The sequence below is a fragment of the Pogona vitticeps genome, chromosome 6, assembly GCF_051106095.1.
Source record: "Pogona vitticeps strain Pit_001003342236 chromosome 6, PviZW2.1, whole genome shotgun sequence".
Classification (NCBI taxonomy): Eukaryota; Metazoa; Chordata; class Lepidosauria; order Squamata; family Agamidae; genus Pogona; species Pogona vitticeps.
This window is the reverse complement of record NC_135788.1, coordinates 21,968,341-21,987,769: the sequence shown is the minus strand read 5'-3', so window position 1 is coordinate 21,987,769 and position 19,429 is coordinate 21,968,341. Positions and strand designations below refer to the sequence as shown.

At 40.0% G+C, this 19,429-nt stretch overlaps 1 protein-coding gene across 2 annotated transcripts in view; it reads right to left on the bottom strand.

Annotated features, from left to right (window-relative positions):
• The window catches only part of RSU1 (Ras suppressor protein 1), an 82,505-nt gene that overhangs the window by 49,879 nt on the left and 13,197 nt on the right, over positions 1 to 19,429 (bottom strand). For both annotated transcript variants that reach the window (XM_073003114.2, XM_020806661.3), the window contains exons 4-7: positions 8,120 to 8,240; positions 7,354 to 7,472; positions 4,233 to 4,315; positions 3,762 to 3,876 (exon numbers count right to left, since the gene is read on the bottom strand). In XM_073003114.2, the coding sequence (XP_072859215.1) occupies positions 3,762 to 3,876; positions 4,233 to 4,315; positions 7,354 to 7,472; positions 8,120 to 8,240 (438 nt within the window). The remainder of the gene's footprint in view (positions 1 to 3,761; positions 3,877 to 4,232; positions 4,316 to 7,353; positions 7,473 to 8,119; positions 8,241 to 19,429) is intronic.

Here is a 19,429-nt window from a genome sequence, read left to right as displayed (position 1 = left end):
ATCTCAATTTTCCCCTCACAAATGATACTAAAGCGGAAGTTCAAGCGCCCTTTTCTACTTCAGTTGAGAGGACACATTCCCTTTCTGACACTAGAAGAAATTAATTTTATTTTCTTATTTGGGTATAAATACCCCTGGATCCAGTTTTATTAAAGGCTAAGCAAGGGATAAATCCACTGAACAGAACTTACAGTTAGGGTATATGTGAAAACATCCCTGCCATGGTTTTCCTTCAGCTTTGCTCGACACTTTAGGGCTTACATTTTTTATTACTTTGACACCACGTGATTTGCTTCCCAAAGAGAAAATGATATGGCATTTGTCAGGACATAATCCAGCCCTATTCTGAGAGGAAGAGGTGCCAACGCAAGAACACTGGATTGTTCTTGCACTATTCACTGCAGTGGAGCTTGAAAAAGGAACTGCTGGGCCACCAAATGAGTGAATCGCAACCTAGGCATACAAGGACAAGAAACAAACCCACCATGCCTAGCTACTTCTGTGAGAGTAGAAGTACAGTGGTGCCTCGCATAGCGATTGCTTCAGATAATGATGAAATCACTTTGCGATGAAGATTTTGCGATCGCTTTCCGATGTTCCCTATGGGGGAATTTCGCTTTGCGATGATCGGTTCCCCTGCCTGGGGAACCGATCATGGCAAAGCAATGCTTTTAAAACAGCTGATCGGTGCCGTAAGCAAGGCTTTTTAAACAGCTGATAGGCGCCGCACTATCCCCCCTGGTCTGAACAGGGTGACTCCTCGTACCCACTCTGGTGGCATATTAGTTATTTATCAGCTACATCTATAAACTGCCAATGTTTCTGTGAACTCAAGGCAGTGTACATCACTCAGCTCTCATCACCATTTTATCATCATAACTGTGTGAAGCAGATCCAGCATAGGGGGAGAATTAGGAAAGTGGCAGGCACAAGTTCACTCAGTGGCCAAAATCCTGTTGCTTAGTGTAGAAATTGCACTAAAGTAGATCCACTGAACCAATAGGGATTTAGTGAGTCAACACCTTCATGTGTTCCACTAAAGGAAGTCTATCAGGGAGTTGATTCACCAAACTCCCATTGACTCAACTGAGATTTACTATGCTGAACAACAAGATTTTGGCCAGTGAGTTCTGTGGCTTTCTGGGGGCTAAAAACTGGATCTCCCACGTATTTTTGTAACAGCCTCACCACTACACTCCCTCCTATGGAAAGAGGGAGAAGTATGGCTTCTTCTAAACTACAGCCAGTGATTGAAACTTGGATACTTGTGTAGTGAGTACATGATGTTCTACTTGGGTCTACACCTCAGCATGGAACCCTTCTTGATCATATGGTTCCCATCAAGGGAAAATACCTTGGTATCCCCTTCAGTCTACTGTCTGTCTGTTGCTGTGGCTGTGTGGTGATGGAGTTGCCTTCATTATCTCATGGCTTTCGTTTCTAGGCCTTGTAGAAACGAAAGCCATGAGATAATGAAGTAATCTCATGGCTTTAGTTTCTAAAGTAATTGCTGCTAGCTGAGCAACCAAAAGGAAAGCTCCATTTTGTAATGGTGGTTTCCATATTCAACTTGTGCCATTTCTTTCCATTGTGCAGCAGTCCTTTAAAATGCTACAGAAAACTGATTTGGAAAATGAATTATCATAATGATTCCAAATCTTCCTTATGAATAGAAACCTCTTTATTAGCCAAATATTCTTCCAAACACAACGATTCTGATCCAGCTGCATTATTTAGATGCTCTGATGAATATCTGTGGCATCCTTTCTCACAGATGAACTTCTTGGTTTTTCCATGCTTTTCTCCCTTCCATAGGGCTATTAGATAGGCTGCACATTATGAGAGAAATGTCGATCCTTTTTGTCCCCATTTGGTAATTTCAAGGGAGAGTGGTTCCTTGGGGGAGCAGAGACATCTATTTAATGGAACATCCTCTCCTTGAAATGTCTGCCAGGCTCCCAACAGCTGGCTGACTGGTGTTATTTCAGTTACTCATGTTGTGCCCATTACTTAGTTTCTAGGCTCTGGGAATATGTCCTGATCTAAATGATCAATGTAGAGATGGGATATTCATATACCAGAGGAGACGAATACGAATATTGCCACCTCAGGTGGCCAGGCGCTTTGGACCCACACTCAGAACTAGCTGGTCCACTTACCACTTGCGCCGTGGCCTGCACGGCCCTTGTTGTTTATGCCATGCTGACTGGCGCTTCTCCACTCCCTGTGATGCTCACCACTCAGCCTCTGAGCAGAGAGACTCATCATCCTGCCTCCTCACCAGTGGACAGCAGTACAAGGAGGTGGGGAAGGGCCAGTTGGGCTACGTCTGTGATTGGTACAGTGTGAACAACAATGGTTGTGCGTGCTGCGACTGGTAAGTTAATTGGCTGGTTCTGGGGGATGAGTCCGAAGGGGCTCAGCCACTTTTGGCGGTGATAGTCGTATTCGTTTCCTCCAGGAGAACGGATATCCCATTTCTAGAACAATGCAATGAAGTAATAAAAATAACATAAATAGTGAGAAACCTCCCTTCCCCCTGCTACCTTAATTCCTCTCCCTTTTATTTGTTCTATGATCATTCTTCCTTTTCAACCTCTGGTGTCTGTTAAGAATTTGTTTGTTAAGATTGGTTCAGAATTTATACAGAAAGACAAAGAGCAGAACAATAAATCATACACTTCTCATTAGTATGTAGACAAAACTGTTACCTTTGCATATCTCAAACATTTGTTAGCGTAACCTCTTTTCATTGTTTCATGAAAGACTTTGATTTTTCGAATTATTCTGCCCAGATCAGGGCACTAGTAAGTCTTTTGTTCAGGGCTACTATCAACGATGTTGAAATATTTTAAATAGTAATACCGGTGAACCAAATAATGCAACAAGTATTACTGAACACTTGCCAATTGCATCTGGTAAGGTGGGGTTTTTTTTGGCTCATTCTTCCTACCCAGTTTTGTTTTCTAAAATGTTGCTGCAAGGTAAGTCATTAGAATCAGTACAGGATTTTTTTTTAAAATGGTTTTTGGTCTTTGATGTATCTGGCGACAACTCTCTTGTTCCAGTGAATCAGTTCATATCTTCCTGCAGCAAATGACCTTTTAAATACATGGGGGAAACAACTAAAAAGTGTATGTATATATGGATGGCTACTACCATCTCATGGATTATATCTTCAGTAACAGTGTCTAGGGGCTAAGCAACCTGGGATCCTACACATCACTCTAATGTACTGTGCTAACAGATAACAGTACTCATAGGTATCAGCTCTGAGTATTAGTAGCTGCCTCTTTTAGACAACAATGCAGGATGAAAAGAACGTCCAAGAAATACAGAGTTGGTGCAGCCTTAACAGTGATTTCCTTTTGTTCAAAAGGCGAGGATATCTCATCCACACAAAGGTATCTTTCATTAGTCAAACGTGAAGCATTTTTTTAGTCTGTTAAACTGTAATAAATTAGTTGGTTAAAAGAGTCATATGAAAATGCAAACATTCAAGGATAATTAATTGGATGCAGTACGGACTGCTACACTAGCCAGAGGTGAAATGTAAGCCTAGACATTTTTGCCCCCAATTCAATTTTCACCAAAGTTATAGTGTCAATTGGCCAGTTTCTATCAAGAGAAAACAGAAAGAGGAGCCACGACCATTTCATTTTTTAAAAAAACGCCTTTTTGGGCAACTTACCATCTTAAAAAGAAGAGGTACGTCTCAGCAAATTTAAGTCACCTCTTTTCCACCACCAAATCAAACTCACCTAGCTCAGGAGGCAGCACAGTAAGACGGTTCCCCTGGATATGAAGTTCTTTAAGTTGACTGAGTTCACCAATCTCCTTGGGGAGGGATATCAGGTCATTGTCCCTAAGGCTAAGCTTTAAACAAAATGGAGGGTAGGGGACAGAGAAAAGCGAGGAGAGACAGACAGAAACATACACAGAGTTATCAGAACCATTCTGGGCTGAAAGAAAGCAGGTCAAAATCTGTAATAAATAAGTATCTTACCTAGCTGTAATACAGAGCTCTTTCTTTTTGTTACTACATCCTAGCCTAAAACCTCAGTTCCTCCTATTTTGTAACAAGTGTCGGCTGATTAACAAGAGCTACGCCATGTGTACTTTCTTCTTTCAAAACCACCCCCTACGTCTTGCAAATTGACTTGATTCTACTCTTACAAGGACCGCAAAAGTGAATTGATTTTTTTCCCCAAGAATTTAGATAAATTACTTACTATCTGCAACTTTGTGAGCTTCCCAATATCGGGTGGCAGGATTTCAAAATCGTTGTCACTTAGATAGAGTGCACGCAGGGTGGCTGCAAATTAAACAGCAATATATAAACAGGGTGGCATACAACAGAACCATTTGAGGCCTGATCAATAAAAAAGTGTCAGGTTTGATTAATAACCCTGACTTGGTGAAAAGCCTTTGACATACCCAAGGCTCACAATAATAACAAGCAGGTCAAACCTAGATTTACTGGCTTATTGTAGTCTTGGTCTGCTCAGGAAAACATCTATATCCAAAAAGACTGACACAATTAACAATTCCTGTAACATTACGTTCTGGCAGGTTGTGGCACACAGTTGCAATACTAACCTGCCAGAACAGAAGCCACTACAGTTTATCACTTCCAATTACTAGTCATTATCTTATTTTGCATCCATAAACCTCCCTTAAAACCTCTGGATGGATTTATCCTTTTGCTTCTCTTCTGGTTGTGCAAAGAAAACCAAACAGAACATTCAAGAACCCGAAGATTTGTGAACATTCTATACTGATCTTCTTTGTATTCATAAAGAAAAAAAGAACAAAGTCTGAACTAAGAGAAATACAGGTGAGGTAACTAGAGATTTAACTGATTTTAATTATTTCCCCCCTTAGGGCACCAAAATGGTATGGCTCATAAACATGCTTCAACTTTCATAGGCACACAGCGTAAGGAGACCAATAGAAACAGTGGGGAGGGAGGTTATTTTTATTATGGAAAGGTGCTCTTAAACAGACAAAACAGATATTAGTTTGACTCCACTTTAACTGTCATGAGTCTATGCTATGGGAATTTTAGAATCTGTGGTCTGGTGATGTACTTGGAACTCTCTGCTTACAACAGGGAGGTACAGTACAGCTTGCTAGCACCAAACTACAAATCCCAGAATTCCATGAGATTAAGCCATGATATCAAAGAGATAACTCCATACTATAGCAAAATATTCAATTTACAAAGAAGGGACCAAGATTAAGACATTGAAGGAAAATAGAAAGCGGTTTCACCTTGCCATGGAATAGCATATAGAAATGGGACACACTGCAAGCTGATTTATCATCTAAAATGATGGACACGTCATACCAGCATAACATCTGCATCTACAATATTCCAGGAATAAATAAAAGATACTAGATCCATAGAGAGGTATGTGGCTTCTCCCTCAACCTTTCTCAAATGTTTAGATCTTGCAATGTTATAAAATAACTCTGGGTGCATAACAAATCAGGGCACTAAGGAGTGTACTCCTCCTTCTTTCTATAGTAATCAGATTTCCAATTCACCTATGAGTTTGTATTTTTTTTGAAAGGAAAGGGAAAGAGTGCAGAAATACGACATTAAGAAAGGACCGACAATGGACTATCGTGTATTAAAGAGTGGTATCAGGATTCCTTCACTCATACTATGATTAAAAATACATGTGTCATTCCTAAGTAAATGGGGAAGCAGCTGCAGGGTTTCTGGTTAAAATTTATCACCTTTCAGTTTGCTCAATTTGTTTCAGCTGAATTCTCAAATTGCTTAAAGGGTTTTGAAGTGTCTTAAAAGCATTGAAATTGTTTAAATTCTTGTAATGTCGTTTTACTGACTGTGGCCTACCCTGTGGCCAGGTCAAAACCTTCCTGTTCCAGAAGGCTTTTAATTGAAATAACAACTGTGGGTCCTGATGATGGCAATTTTAATTGTATTTTAATTGTATTATAATTGTATTTTAATCATCTTATTGTATTGAATTATAATTATTGTAAGCCGCCCAGAGACCTCTGGGTAGAGTGGGCGGCATATAAATAAAATAAATAAATAAATAAATAAATAAATATCTGTTGCTAGAGACTAGGCTAGAAACATTTAAACACACACACACACACACACACACACACACACACACACACACACACACACACACACACACACACACTTCTTACAGAAAAGTCATTTAATATAAATGACTGTATTTTTCCATGTATAAGACTATACTTTTGTCTAAAATTTTTAGACTAAAAATTGAGGGTTGTCTTATACACGGAAGTAAGCTGAGGAGAATACAAAAACAAGTGTAGGGGAAAGCAGGGATCAAATTGTTCCTGCAGGGCTTTGATCTCTGCTTTCCTCTTCACTTGCTAATCCTTAGCAAAAAGAAAGCTGGGATCAAAGCGCTGCAGGATCGCTTTGATCCCTGCTTTCCCCTCTGCTTGCTAAGTCCCATTGGGCTTAATAAAAGGAGGTGGAAAAGAAACAAAGCAATCCTGTGGCTGTATAAAGGGGAAAGGGATCAAAATGATTGTGCAGTTGTGGGATTGCTTTGATCCCTTTCCCCCCTACAGATTTCTTAATTTTGGGTTAGAAAAGTGGGGGCGTCTTATACATAGAAAAATACAATACACAGATCCAAACGGACAGCTTATTCCTAAAATACATTTCACTTATATCCTGTCATATTTATATGCTCAAAACCTAAGGCAGCATGCTTGGGAACCTTATCTCCTGGCACTACTCACTTTCCAGTTTTCTTTTGGGGAGGCACAGGGGAACATTTTCCACTTCCTTTTTAAGAGAGGAGGGGGGGGAGAGACTGGACTGGAAACAGTGCTAATTATCTTCAGTGCCAAAATTGCTAGTTACGGCACTCTATGAAAAATTGTAGGTGCTGAGGCCTATGCATTGACCTGAAGAATTCCATGTACTGATCCAAGACCTGATTCTTAAACCAGATAATGGCTTGTTTCCTCCCTCTCGCTCTCTCACACATACATACACACCTTCCTTAACCATCCCAAGGGGTAGCAGCATTTCCTAAAGTTTCAGCTCAACATAAAACTGAACAACATTCAAGGAAATATGACCAAGGCCGCACCTCAAAGAACGCTCTCATGGCTATCCACTTACTCCTACAAATATAAACTGACTGTAGATCAAAAGATACAGATTGCCTAGCTATGTAGAAATATTCAAGGCTGCTCACAGAAGAGGCATATATTTCAAATCCTAGTTTTTTTTTAATTTTTATTCTCAAATAAATTTTACCCGCAGAGAGTAAAACAACTTTTCAGGGTGATTTAAAGTATTTTTAGAAAACAGTTTCTTACTTAGATAGAAGAAGTTTCCAGGCAGGGATTTTTCATTTAAGTTATTATAAGTCAAGTCTAGAACTTCCAAAGCTGGTAAGGAGCCAAATCCTCGTGGCAAAGTGTTGAGTCTGTTCATCCTAATGATAACAAAAGACTGTAAAGGCATTGTTTGGGGTACCAAGGTAGCAAAATTTTTTATGCATCATATGTTGCTTATGTTTCCCCCATATTAAAATTCACACAGACTGTATTACCTGTTGTCTGGATGCTGCCTGACAAGGAAAAAATAAAATAATCTACACATAATTAGTTTGGTAATGAGGGAAAAAAATACTACAGTGGTGTCCTGCAAGACGATGTTAATTCATTCTGCAAAAATCACTGTTTTGTGAAAACTTCGTCTTGTGAAATGCGGTTCCCCATTGGAATGCACTGATATCCATTTAATGTGTTCCAATGGGCAAAATCGTTATCGTTTTACGGAAATCACCCATAGGAAAACCGTTTTGTGAAGCGTGAATCAGCTGTCAAAATTGCTATCTTGCGAAAAACAGTCCTGAAAAAAACGTCTTGCGACGGACCGAAACATCATCCAATGAAAATCGCCCATAGGAAACGCCACTTTGCGAAGCACTATAGCGATTGCAAAAACTCATTGTCTAGTGAATAAACCGTTTTGCGAGGTAATCGTCTAGCGGGGCACCACTGTATCTGTAATGCATGAAGGAGACTCTTGTGAATCCTTGCAGGAAATCTAAGCAACTGGCCAGGAAATGATACACACCCAAGGTTCAAGTGTTTCAGCTTCTGAAGGCTGCTAATCTGAGTTGGCAATTCCTCGATCTGATTGTTGAAAAAATTCAGTACCTCTAAATTTCTTAGGTCAGCAATGTTTGGAGGCACCGCTGTAAGGAGAGAAAAAAAGCTGTTTGAAAGATGTTACGACTGACAAAACATATCACACACCTTTTTACATATCAGAAATACTGGTCAAAATGCTACTGGTGCTTGTGCAAGATTCACGTGACTTGCTGCTGATAATTGTGGCTAATATATTGTACGTACTTGGTCATGGAACCAACTGCAAAATTGAGATGTATCTCGGCACCTCATCAATTAGTCACATTTACCTGTGACAAGTTACACAAACCTTAAGAAAACATAAAAAAATAATAATAATTCTGGCCATTATCTAGAAAGTGTCAGGAAACTTCAGCAGGTTCAAAATGAAGCTGCAAGACTGCTGACTGGGGCTGGTTACAGGGATCATATAATCCCCCCGTTAGATCAGCTCCACTAGCTGCCGATCAGTTTCCAGGAACAATTTAAAGTGCTGGTTTAAACCTATAAAGCCCTAAATGGACTGGCTCCAAGCTATCTCAAAGACCTTATCTCCCATTATAAGCCAGCTCAGGTGTTATCATCAACAGAGGCCTTTCTCTCGGTCCTGCCATGTTGGGGGACACAGGGGAGGGCCTTTTCTGTTGCTGCACCCACATACAGTGGTGCCTCGCTTAACGAGCGCACCGTTTAACAATGAATCCGCATAGCGACACATTTTTTGCGATCGCATTGAGATGTTTTCCATTTTTGTGTTTTCCATTTCTCAGAGTGGCATTTTAAAAATATATACTATAATACATATTGTTCTTAGCTTTAATATTGTCTTGTAATGATCTAAGATGCCACTTTATACTCATTGTTCTTGGCTTTAAATGCTGTCTTTTAATGTTGTTAACCACAATTGCATACACATTGTTTTCAACTTTAAAATTTGTCTTTCAAGGTTATAAGCCGTGTTGGGTCCTTTTCAAGGAGAAAGGCAGGGTAACATTTTTAAAAAAAATAAAATAAATACTTACTCTCCTCACTACATCAGACCAATTTAAAAGAACAAACTATTCCAAATGAGAATTAAGAATAATTTTCCAGATTGTGCAGACTCTGGATTCATTTACAGAATTGAATGCTGCTTCTTGTGCCACTCTAGTGAGGGCAGAGGTTTTGCATCAAGGACCTTTCAAATAAAGTCTCCCATCTGTTGAGAAGTATCTGCAAATTTCAATACCTTTTAGGTCAAACCCTTCAATGTTTTTAGTTCTTCTAAACAGCATATACAACATAAGGACAAAACTTCACTTTTGGTCCATTTCCAATGATAATTCAAAATACTGTACTCATTTCATTTTAAAAGCTATAATTTGATTAGAAATCCATTTATCTTGTTAGGCAGAAGTCTCACTATCTTTTAAGCTTCAAGGGTGGATGGTGATGGGGTGGATTTTGCTGGTTGTTTTTTAAACAAAATGTATATTGTTTAAATTGGTTACATGCATTATTAGTTAAATTAGTCAGACATCTGATGAAATGCTATCATAAATTCTGCAATAGAAAGATTAACTATTTAAAACAGTCTAGAAAATTTTCGTGAAAAACAGAGGATTTAGAAACTTTACTAGTCATTAGTAGTCATTGCAATGATCTCAAATTAGTATTTGACTATACAACTCAAAATTGGGAAAGGAGTATGACAAGGCTGTATATTGTCTCCCTGCTTATTCAACTTATATGCAGAATACATCATGCGAAAGGCTGGACTGGAGGAATCCCAAGCTAGAATCAAGATTGCTGGAAGAAATATCAACAACCTCCGATATGCAGATGATACCACTCTGATGGCAGAAAGTGAGGAGGAATTAAGGAACCTTGTAATGAGGGTGAAAGAGGAGAGTGCAAAAAACAGTCTGAAGCTCAACATCAAAAAAACTAAGATCATGGCCACTGGTCCCATCACCTCCTGGGAAATAGAAGGGGAAGATATAGAGGCAGTGACAGATTTTACTTTCCTGGGCTCCATGATCACTGCAGATGGAGACAGCAGCCACGAAATTAAAAGATGCCTGCTTCTTGGGAGGAAAGTGATGACAAACCTTGACAGCATCCTAAAAAGCAGAGACATCACCTTGCCAACAAAAGTCCACATAGTCAAAGCTGTGGTTTTTCCTGTAGTGATGTATGGAAGTGAGAGCTGGACCATAAAGAAAGCTGACTGCCGAAGAATTGATGCTTTTGAATTGTGGTGCTGGAGGAGACTCTTGAGAGTCCCCTGGACTGCAAGGAGAACAAACCTATCAATTCTAAAGGAAATCAACCCTGAGTGCTCACTGGAAGGACAGATCTTGAAACTGAGGCTCCAATACTTTGGCCATCTCATGAGAAGAGAAGACTCCTTAGAAAAGACCTTGATGTTAGGAAAGTGTGAAGGCAAGAGGAGAAGGGGACGACAGAGGATGAGATGGTTGGACAGTGTCCTCGAAGCTACCAGAATGAATTTGACACAACTCTGGGAGGCAGTGGAAGACAGGAGAGCCTGGCGTGCTCTGGTCCATGGGGTCACGAAGAATCAGGCACGACTAAACAACGACGATACAACTCAGAGGTACCCAGTGTGGTGCAGTGGATCGAGTAATACTCACTGGAAATTAAAACTAGTAAAACCACTTGTTCATCACCTCACTTACCCTGAAAACCCTTGAGTTACCGTAAGCCAGTTCTGACTTGATGGCACATAATATCAATACAACTCAAGGAATCAATAAACATCTTTCCAAATGCTGTCTTTAGGAAGTAACATCCATGGCCAAAATCCTCTTGCTTAGTGTAACAAATGGCACTAGTTTGGGGCCACTCAATCAGTGTGGGTTTGTGAGTCAGCTCCTCCATATGTTCCACTGATTCTAATAAGCCTACTCTAACAGTGACTGACTATGCCAAAGTAAGTTGCAGTCAGAGAAGGGACATTTGAATCAATGGAACTTATTGAGGAGCTGACTCACTAAATACTCATTAATCAATGGGCTTACTCTAGTGCAATACTATGCAACAGGACGTTGACCAAATAATATTTGGTCAATGTTAAACCAAAGTTTACTATAATCTCAATAAATCTTGGAGTTGTGAGCCACTATTCAGGCATAGCTGCAGATTGGGCTCTTTTGCTTTAGTTTTAAACTAATTTCAAGTGTGTGGCTGAACAAAGCTGGATTAACTAGGCAAAAATAATGTTTACAAGAAAAAAAGACAATCTCAAGGCATGGTTTAGGTTTATACCCTTAGCTTGTTTCTTTAGACCCTAAATAAAGTGTGTCCAGTTCACACACTGTGACAAGCCCTGGTTACTTAGAAAACTATTTCAAAGCCCTTGATTTCCTCCTTCCAGTCATACCAGCAAAGATGGGAGAGAGATGCACCACAGTCCACCATCACATCCAAAACCAGTCAGTATACAGTACACTTAACAATGATGAGGTTACCTGCACACATTCAGACCGGGCAGGCTTAATTAACAGTTTGAATCTGTTAGTAGCAGCAGTATTTACGATATCCATTCCACCTCTAAATCCCATTTCTCTAGCTTAATGGATGTGTTATTGTGTATTTGCAGCATACATGTACCTGAGAGTAAGACCCATATAATTCATGGTTATTGACAACTGGTAGTTGTCTGCAGAACATAAACCTGTCTGATCACTAAGATTTGCTGGGGAAGCCCCCTCTGTGTTCCACTACTAAGAACAGCTCATTTTTTGCAATACATGAGGGATGGATTTTTCTGCAGTAGCACTCCAACTGTGGGATGCCCTTCCCCTGAAGCAACAACTGGTGCCAACATTGGCATCATTTTGGTGCCAAGTCAAGATGTCCTTATTTATTTGAGCCTTTGAACAGGGCTGAGGATTGTGGCCTAAGCAGGGGTTTAGTGTTATATTTTTAATGCTGGAATGTCTTAATGTTGCATTGTTTGATTTTAAATTCCTTTAAATATCTTAAGTTTGAAATGCTTTAATACAGTTTTGTAACCTACTCATACAATATAAAGTGGGCTATAACTTTTAAATAAAATAAAACAAATAAATAGTACTATTGATTGTTGTGGGTTCCTAAAGTTAGGAAGAAAAATCTCCAGAACATGGCCAAACAGCCCGAAAAACCCACAACAACCATCGGATCCCAGCCGTGAAAGCCTTCGAGAACACAAATAACACTATTAATTTTTTAAACTCTTAAATGACATGTCTGACTGTAACCATTTATTTCTCCAGTTTTGCTACTCTCAAGATCCACTCTCACTTCACATCAGTTATTCCTTCCCTTCCAAATGTCCTAGATATTTTGTGACCAACATTTCCCCTAAGCCGCACAGGTGTGTCCCACTGCACTGAGCAAGTGTTAACACCCATTTGCTTCTGGTTGCTGCCGAAGCTACGCCAGTGTCGGAGCTTCCATGCAGCACTCCGGAAAATTAGAAGGAAACATAGTTTGTGACTCTCCTCCTTGGCCTCATCAATGGAATCCACTAATTTTCCCAATAGTATTAGTTATTAAAATAGCTAACAAAATAAATAAAACATGAGGGTTTTGCACTGGCTTCCCGGTTTGGCTAAGTGAAGGACTGGATCTTGTATCCCAATTCACCTTGTGCCTTTTAGGGGATACTCCCAAACAATCCATGTCTGCGCAAGCATTTATGAGCTATCAGATCTTCAGGAAAACAACAATGCCCTTTCCCTGTGAATGGAGAGATGAAAAAAAAAAAAAAGACTTCAACTTCAGAGACAGCTGCACAGCACCACCAGAATTGTTTTCTCACCTCCTGACACAAGAAAAGCAGAAGCATGAGAGACGGGTTACAAGTGTTGACTGTGACATTCCCATACGAAAAAGAGAAACCAAATGGGGGGGGTGTGTGTGTGCGCATGCGCTGAAAGATAGACACCAAGATCCCAAAGAGAATTTCTGACCTGAATATTAAAAACCCATGCAAGAACAGAGACATTCGTTCCCATGCAGTCCCATTAGTTATGACAAATTAAGTTAAAAAACAAAGAAAAAGAACATAGTCCCATTATGTTCTACAGATGCAAACCCTCCACTTCACACAGCAGCTAAGGCAAATATCACATATATTGGCCGCCAGAGAATATAAAGCCCGGTGCGCTGGCTCAAAGACTCTCCCCAGCATCTCAGTGATTGGACTATGCAGAAGTCTTGGACTTCATGGGGTGGCATGAAGCTGCCAATCTCCTTATAAGGCATAAATACTTCCAATGTTCTTCTCCTGCTTTGACTCGTATGATGGCTTTTTAAAAAATGTTGCAAATTTGGACATGACAAAATGGCAGATTTCACATGACAAATCTGTGGAGGTTCCCATTCTGCCCTGTGTGCACCATTGGTCCTTGTGGAACAGCGGTTAAATTGCTGTACTGCAGCCCAAACTCTGTTCACGACTCAGGATCAATCTCAACCAGCTGGCCTGAGGTTGACTAAACCTTCCATCCTTCTGAGATCAGTAAACTGAGTACCCGTATTGCTGGGGGAGCAATGTGTAGCCTGCATAATGAAACTGTAAACCACCCAGAGAGTGCTTTAAGCGCTATGGGGCAGTGTATAAGCAGCACGCTTCATTTTTTGCTTTGGTCCCTTTGCTCCACCCATGAAGCAATAGCCCAAGTGTTTTGGAATTCAGCTGAATATGGTGTATAATCTTAATACTAAATGCTAATTCTGTCTACTAGTTCTTGGTTTATATCAGTGGTTCTTAACCTTGGGTTACTTAAGTGTTTTTGAACTGCAACTCCCAGAAACCCCAGCCAGCACAGCTGGTGCTGAAGGCTTCTGGGAGTTGTAGTCCAAAAACACTTAAGTAACCCAAGGTTAAGAACCACTGGTTTATATAACCACAGGTGTTTGCTTATTATTTCATTTATTTCTTCTTCTTGTTCCTCATGGAACTCAGGGTGGCAGGTGCAGTCCCTCAACCTGCTTAGTTTCTACCATGTTTCTGCTCAACATGTTTCAGGCCAAGCCCTGGGACCAGTTTAAGGTATTTTAACAGCAAATTATTACATTTCCCATAACAACACAACATGTATAGATTAACTGGGGTGTCAAAATTAAATGCACATTAAACATTCCCAGTTCTCAGTAACATAGCAATATGGGTTTGCTTTCCTTTTCCTTTTCCTGAGAAGATTATATATTTGTTAAGTCCTTTTGGCATGCAGGCTGACTTAAGGATGGTTATTGATTTTACTGTAAGCTTCAGAAAAAGGACATTATTTTGGTTTAACAAATGGTTTGACATATGTATTGGACAAAGAGATTGTCAGGTTCCATTTTCATCTAGATAACTCAGAATGGATTGGACTGAAGTTCGAACAGTTTTAACCATTTAAGCATTTAACTCAAAGGACTGACAAGAAGAACCAGGATTAACTCTATAAACTCTCCCCATTATCATTGTAAGCTTTCAAACTTCACGTGCATGAATGTAAAACTGGGAATTCCTCCAGCCTTCATTGGCATCCTGTGCATTCAAGCCACTGTACCTCCTAAGAGAACATCAAGAATTGACCCAGATCCTAGAAAAGTCATTTTTTGGACTACAGTTTCCAGACTCCCTCCCAATGATAACTAAATTCTGGGACATGTAGCCCCCCACAAAAGGGGTCATGAACAGAGTTTGGGCTGCAGTACAGACTGAACATACACATACTTTCTTGACTTCAACAAGGTTGCTGTAGTCTGTATCTTCAGATGGCACATGAGATGCAGCCTAATACTAGGTCCACATACTTGCCCATGTACTCCAGTATATTTATTCTAGTCTTTCCCAAACAGACATCCTCCAGATGTGCTAGACTGCAGGCAATATGGAGAGCTTTAACCTAACACAGCTGGCACAGAACTGGGAAAGGAATATTGATTCTGTCCAGACAGAAGTTCTCTGGACTTTTAAGTTGGGGTCCTTCCATTCACAGAATATTCTCTCTTTAAAAAAAACAAAACAAAAACAAAACAAACAAAAAAACAACTTAACTGGAGATTTCTACTACTAAACCTGGAAGTGTCTACAAATAAAGTCTAGGCTCTAACCACTAAACAACAGTCCTTCTGTGAACATGAACATCACCTGACTTTGATTGCAGATCCAACATCACAAATAATATTTGACTTCCACATCATTATGTATTGTTTTAGATTACACACGGGCTTACCAAAAGGTCTGCAGCAAATAAATGCTTTAAATGCTTACAATTTAATGTTTGTTGCTATCAAAGTGATCTTTGTGCCTTGGTTGAGACCTCAAATTTATTTATTTGGTAAGTATTGATTTGGATGAGGTACCCAGTGTGGTGTAGTGGATAAGTGGTGGATGAGGGCTCAGGAGCCCTGGGTTTGAATCCCCACTTGGCCATGGAAACCCACTGGAGGTGTAGAACTGATAAAAGCCTTTCCTTAAATATTCCACACACCTTGAAAGTCCCATTAGGGTTGCTATACATTGTTTCTGACTTGATGACACACAACTAACTATTTGGATGATTGCTCAAGGCAGGTAACAGAAGGAACAGTCACCAAAACATGAACAAAAATACAATAATTAAAAACTTGTCCTTGTTTCGGTCAGAAGCACTATAGTACAATAATAAATATATAAGACAATTTTCACTTACTGATGGGCAATATCAAGAACATTTGGGGGCAGCTAACATCAAGTCTCCCATAGTACATGTTGAGGGGTACAGAGTACAGTGGACCCTCGACTTACAGACGGCTCGACTTACAGACTTTTCAAGTTACAGACTTCTCTGGCCGCAAAATTTAGGTTCGACTTGCAGCCAGAGAATCGAACTACAGACCAGAAAAAAAAAACTAAATGGAACAAAAATGGAACAAAAACAGCCAGGTACGGGATTAATCGGTTTTCAATGCATTGTAGGTCAATGGAGACTCGACCTACAGACTTTTCGACCTGCAGCCACCATTCCAATACGGATTAATTCTGTAAGTAGAGGGTCCACTGTACACTGACATAGGTGTGAAGTTGCCTGTTCTTCATTGCACTCACAAAGGACTGTGTCAGTGCAAAATTACCCTACATTCACCTTGGTTCTGCCAATTCCATTCTGTACCTAGTTCTCTATGTAACTAGAGGCTAGACTTCTCTGGTGTTCCATCCCTTTAAAAAAAAGTGGTAGTTCTTACTTTCCACATTATAGTCCTGGCATTCTCTGCTGTTCACTCAAAATGCACAGATATTCCGAACTAATCTTTCCTTGATTTTAATTTGAGAAGTGGGGAGGGCAGTGATTTGGTTATACAACTATGTAGGGATAGGCTTATCAGCTGCAAGCCAGTCAACAAAGAGAGTTTTCTGCTTCTTCCCAGAGGAACATCCTCAACAGAAGTGCAATGAGGCAGCCCTTCAGAAGGCGGGAATTCCAAGGTGAGTGTGGCCACTGAAAATTCTCTCTCAGGTGTTCCATTCTTTGCCTGACTGTGGAAAACTCTGTATGACCAAGGACGACTTTTTTCACCACACATGGTACAAAGTTCTGTTGACTTGTTTCTTCTCTGATTCAGACTCACAAACATTCTATAACAACCTTCCATCAGCCAGCCAGTTTCCCAACTTTCACAAAAGTGAGTTTAAAAAAAGTAACTCAATAGTGACCTCCTCTGGACGAGCCAAACAATGCTGCTGCTGAGGAAACAACAATGTTCCACATAAAAAAAGGAAAACAGCTGTGTATGCCACGGGCAACATCAATAAAACTGGAATAGGCAATTAATTGGTTCCTTTGTCTAGTGTACCAGTAATTTTAATCTTTAGTTTTTCTAATGTGAGAATTGCCATGTTTCTGGGTGCTTCTACTCTCAGCCAATACAGGAGTCGCAATCTTCAGTACAGAACAATGCAGAGATTGATTATTTTTATGTATGTATGTATGTATGTATGTATGTATGTATGTATGTATGTATGTATGTATGGATGGATGGATGGATGGATGGATGGATGGATGGATGGATGGATGGATGGATGGATGGATGGATGGATGGATGGATGGATGGATGTACCGTATTTTTCACACCATAAGACACACTTTTTTCCCACAAAACAGGAGGGTGGAAAGTCTGTGCGTCTTATGGAGCGAAGAAAACAGATTATATTTTCCTGTTTTCTTCTAAAAAATTGGTGCATCTTATGGAAAGGTGTGTCTTATGGAGCGAAAAATACGGTATGTATGTATGTATGTATGTATGTATGTATGTATGTATGTATGTATGTATGTATGTATGTATGTATGTATGTATGTATGTATGTATGTATGTATGAAACGATTCAAGGCAGCTTACAATACTAAAAGAAACCAGATTGAAAGCAAGGAATCACTAAGTGATTTACTATCTCTTTGTTTACATTTTCTGCATCTTAGCTTTTATCATATCTCCCAGTCGTCATCTTGGAAGTGAAGAGCTAGAAGGGACCCTATGGATCATTGAGTCCAATCCCTGCCAAGGAGGCCCAGTGGGGGCACTAATCTACCAAACCTCTGGCCCTGCAGCCAGATGTCTAAGCCACTGAGCTATTGAGAGATGGAGCAAAACAATGAAATCTACATTTCCTCTGGTGAACACTACAAACACACCACAAACCCTCAAATGGATTTCTTATGTTTGTAGCCTATAGAGGTCTAAAGGCTTGGGCTTTTAGATTACAAATCCCAAAATCCCCCAGACAGCTTTGGTTCTCTCTCTTTGGTTCAACTGTTTCGGAAGGTTCAATCGCTGGCCAGGATGATTTCTAGACTTTCTCTTTCTCTGCCCGCCTTCAAGCTCTGCCATGCGAAATAAGGTGAAGTCCTGCAAGCCTGTTTATTACTTTTTCTTCTCTCTGATTCAAAATCACAAACAAAGCCTGAACAAAGTAGACTGATAAAGGTTCCATTTGATTCTTGATTCTGTGAATTCTAAATTCCTTCTAAAGAAGAGGGAAACAAATATAACCAACCTGCTGAAAAATCTCATTCTGTCACTAACAATCTTTTACAAAAATTATGACTTCAAATGAGTGCCCATTGTGGCGTAGTGAACAGAGTGGCAGACTAGCACTCAGAAGGTCCGGGTTCAAATCGCAGTTCAGCCACGGAAACTCCCTGGGAATGGTGGCACTGGTAAACCCACTCTTTAACTATCTTACTTACTTTGAAAGCCCTGTCAGAGTTGCTGTGTATTGGTTTTGACATAACACATGCATGAATTCAAGAAACTCCGAGAAACAATTGTAAGGTTCACGTTGATGACCACGGTTCTCCAGAAAGAAACACAGCTCAGTATTGTAACAGCTCCTGAAATCCCCAGAGGGAAAAACAACAACCCTCTATTGCTTCGTAAATCAGTCTTCAAACCACCCTTCAAAAACTGTAAGCATCACTCTTCCCCAAGCGGATGTCTCTGAGATGCGTGTGACCACAATTCCCATAATCTCTAGCCAGCAAGGGCAGATTCTGGGTTGAATCACCTCTGAAAGGTACCTAGTTGTAGAACTGAGCTTAACTATTTTTTGCTGCTGCCTCTTTTTCTCTGTTTCTCAAATTTTCTTTGAAGAGCACTGAAAGCCACACACATTTTCGACAATCACAGATGCATGCAAGCACCTCCTTCTTTTATGTTCTGCGGAAGAAGCAAACGCTAGTGTCTCTACATGTGGCAGATTTATTGATAGAACGATGCAAGGGATCCTAAGAATAATTCAAATAAAAACAATGAAACAGTGGCAAAGACAGAAAGGAAGACAAGATGACTTACTGTTATGATGCAGCTTTGCCTGTTTTTGTCAGGGTGACAGGTCGGGCTGCAAACGCTAACTGTGGAAAATACTGGACATCTGCTTACCTTTCATGTATATTTACTGCCTTGGAAAATACATATTTACTATAAACAATGGAATAGCAAAGCAGGCACATTCATTCATATGCCAGAAAACCAGTAAGAGATGCTAATATGACCTTTGTGGGGCACATCAGGTGTCACTGACACTGTTTTTCCAAAGTCATTTTGTGACTGATCTGCTCAGACAATTAATTGTATATTTTTAAAGGATTAGGTCAAGAGTGTCCAATGTGACAAATAACAGAACTGAAATTCAGTCCTTCAGAAGTATGTGAGTGTGGGTATGTGTAAGAGGGAAGATAGCATTTCCTTTTATTTATTGTTCTGTAACCCATCTCTCAGTAATCTTCTCCAA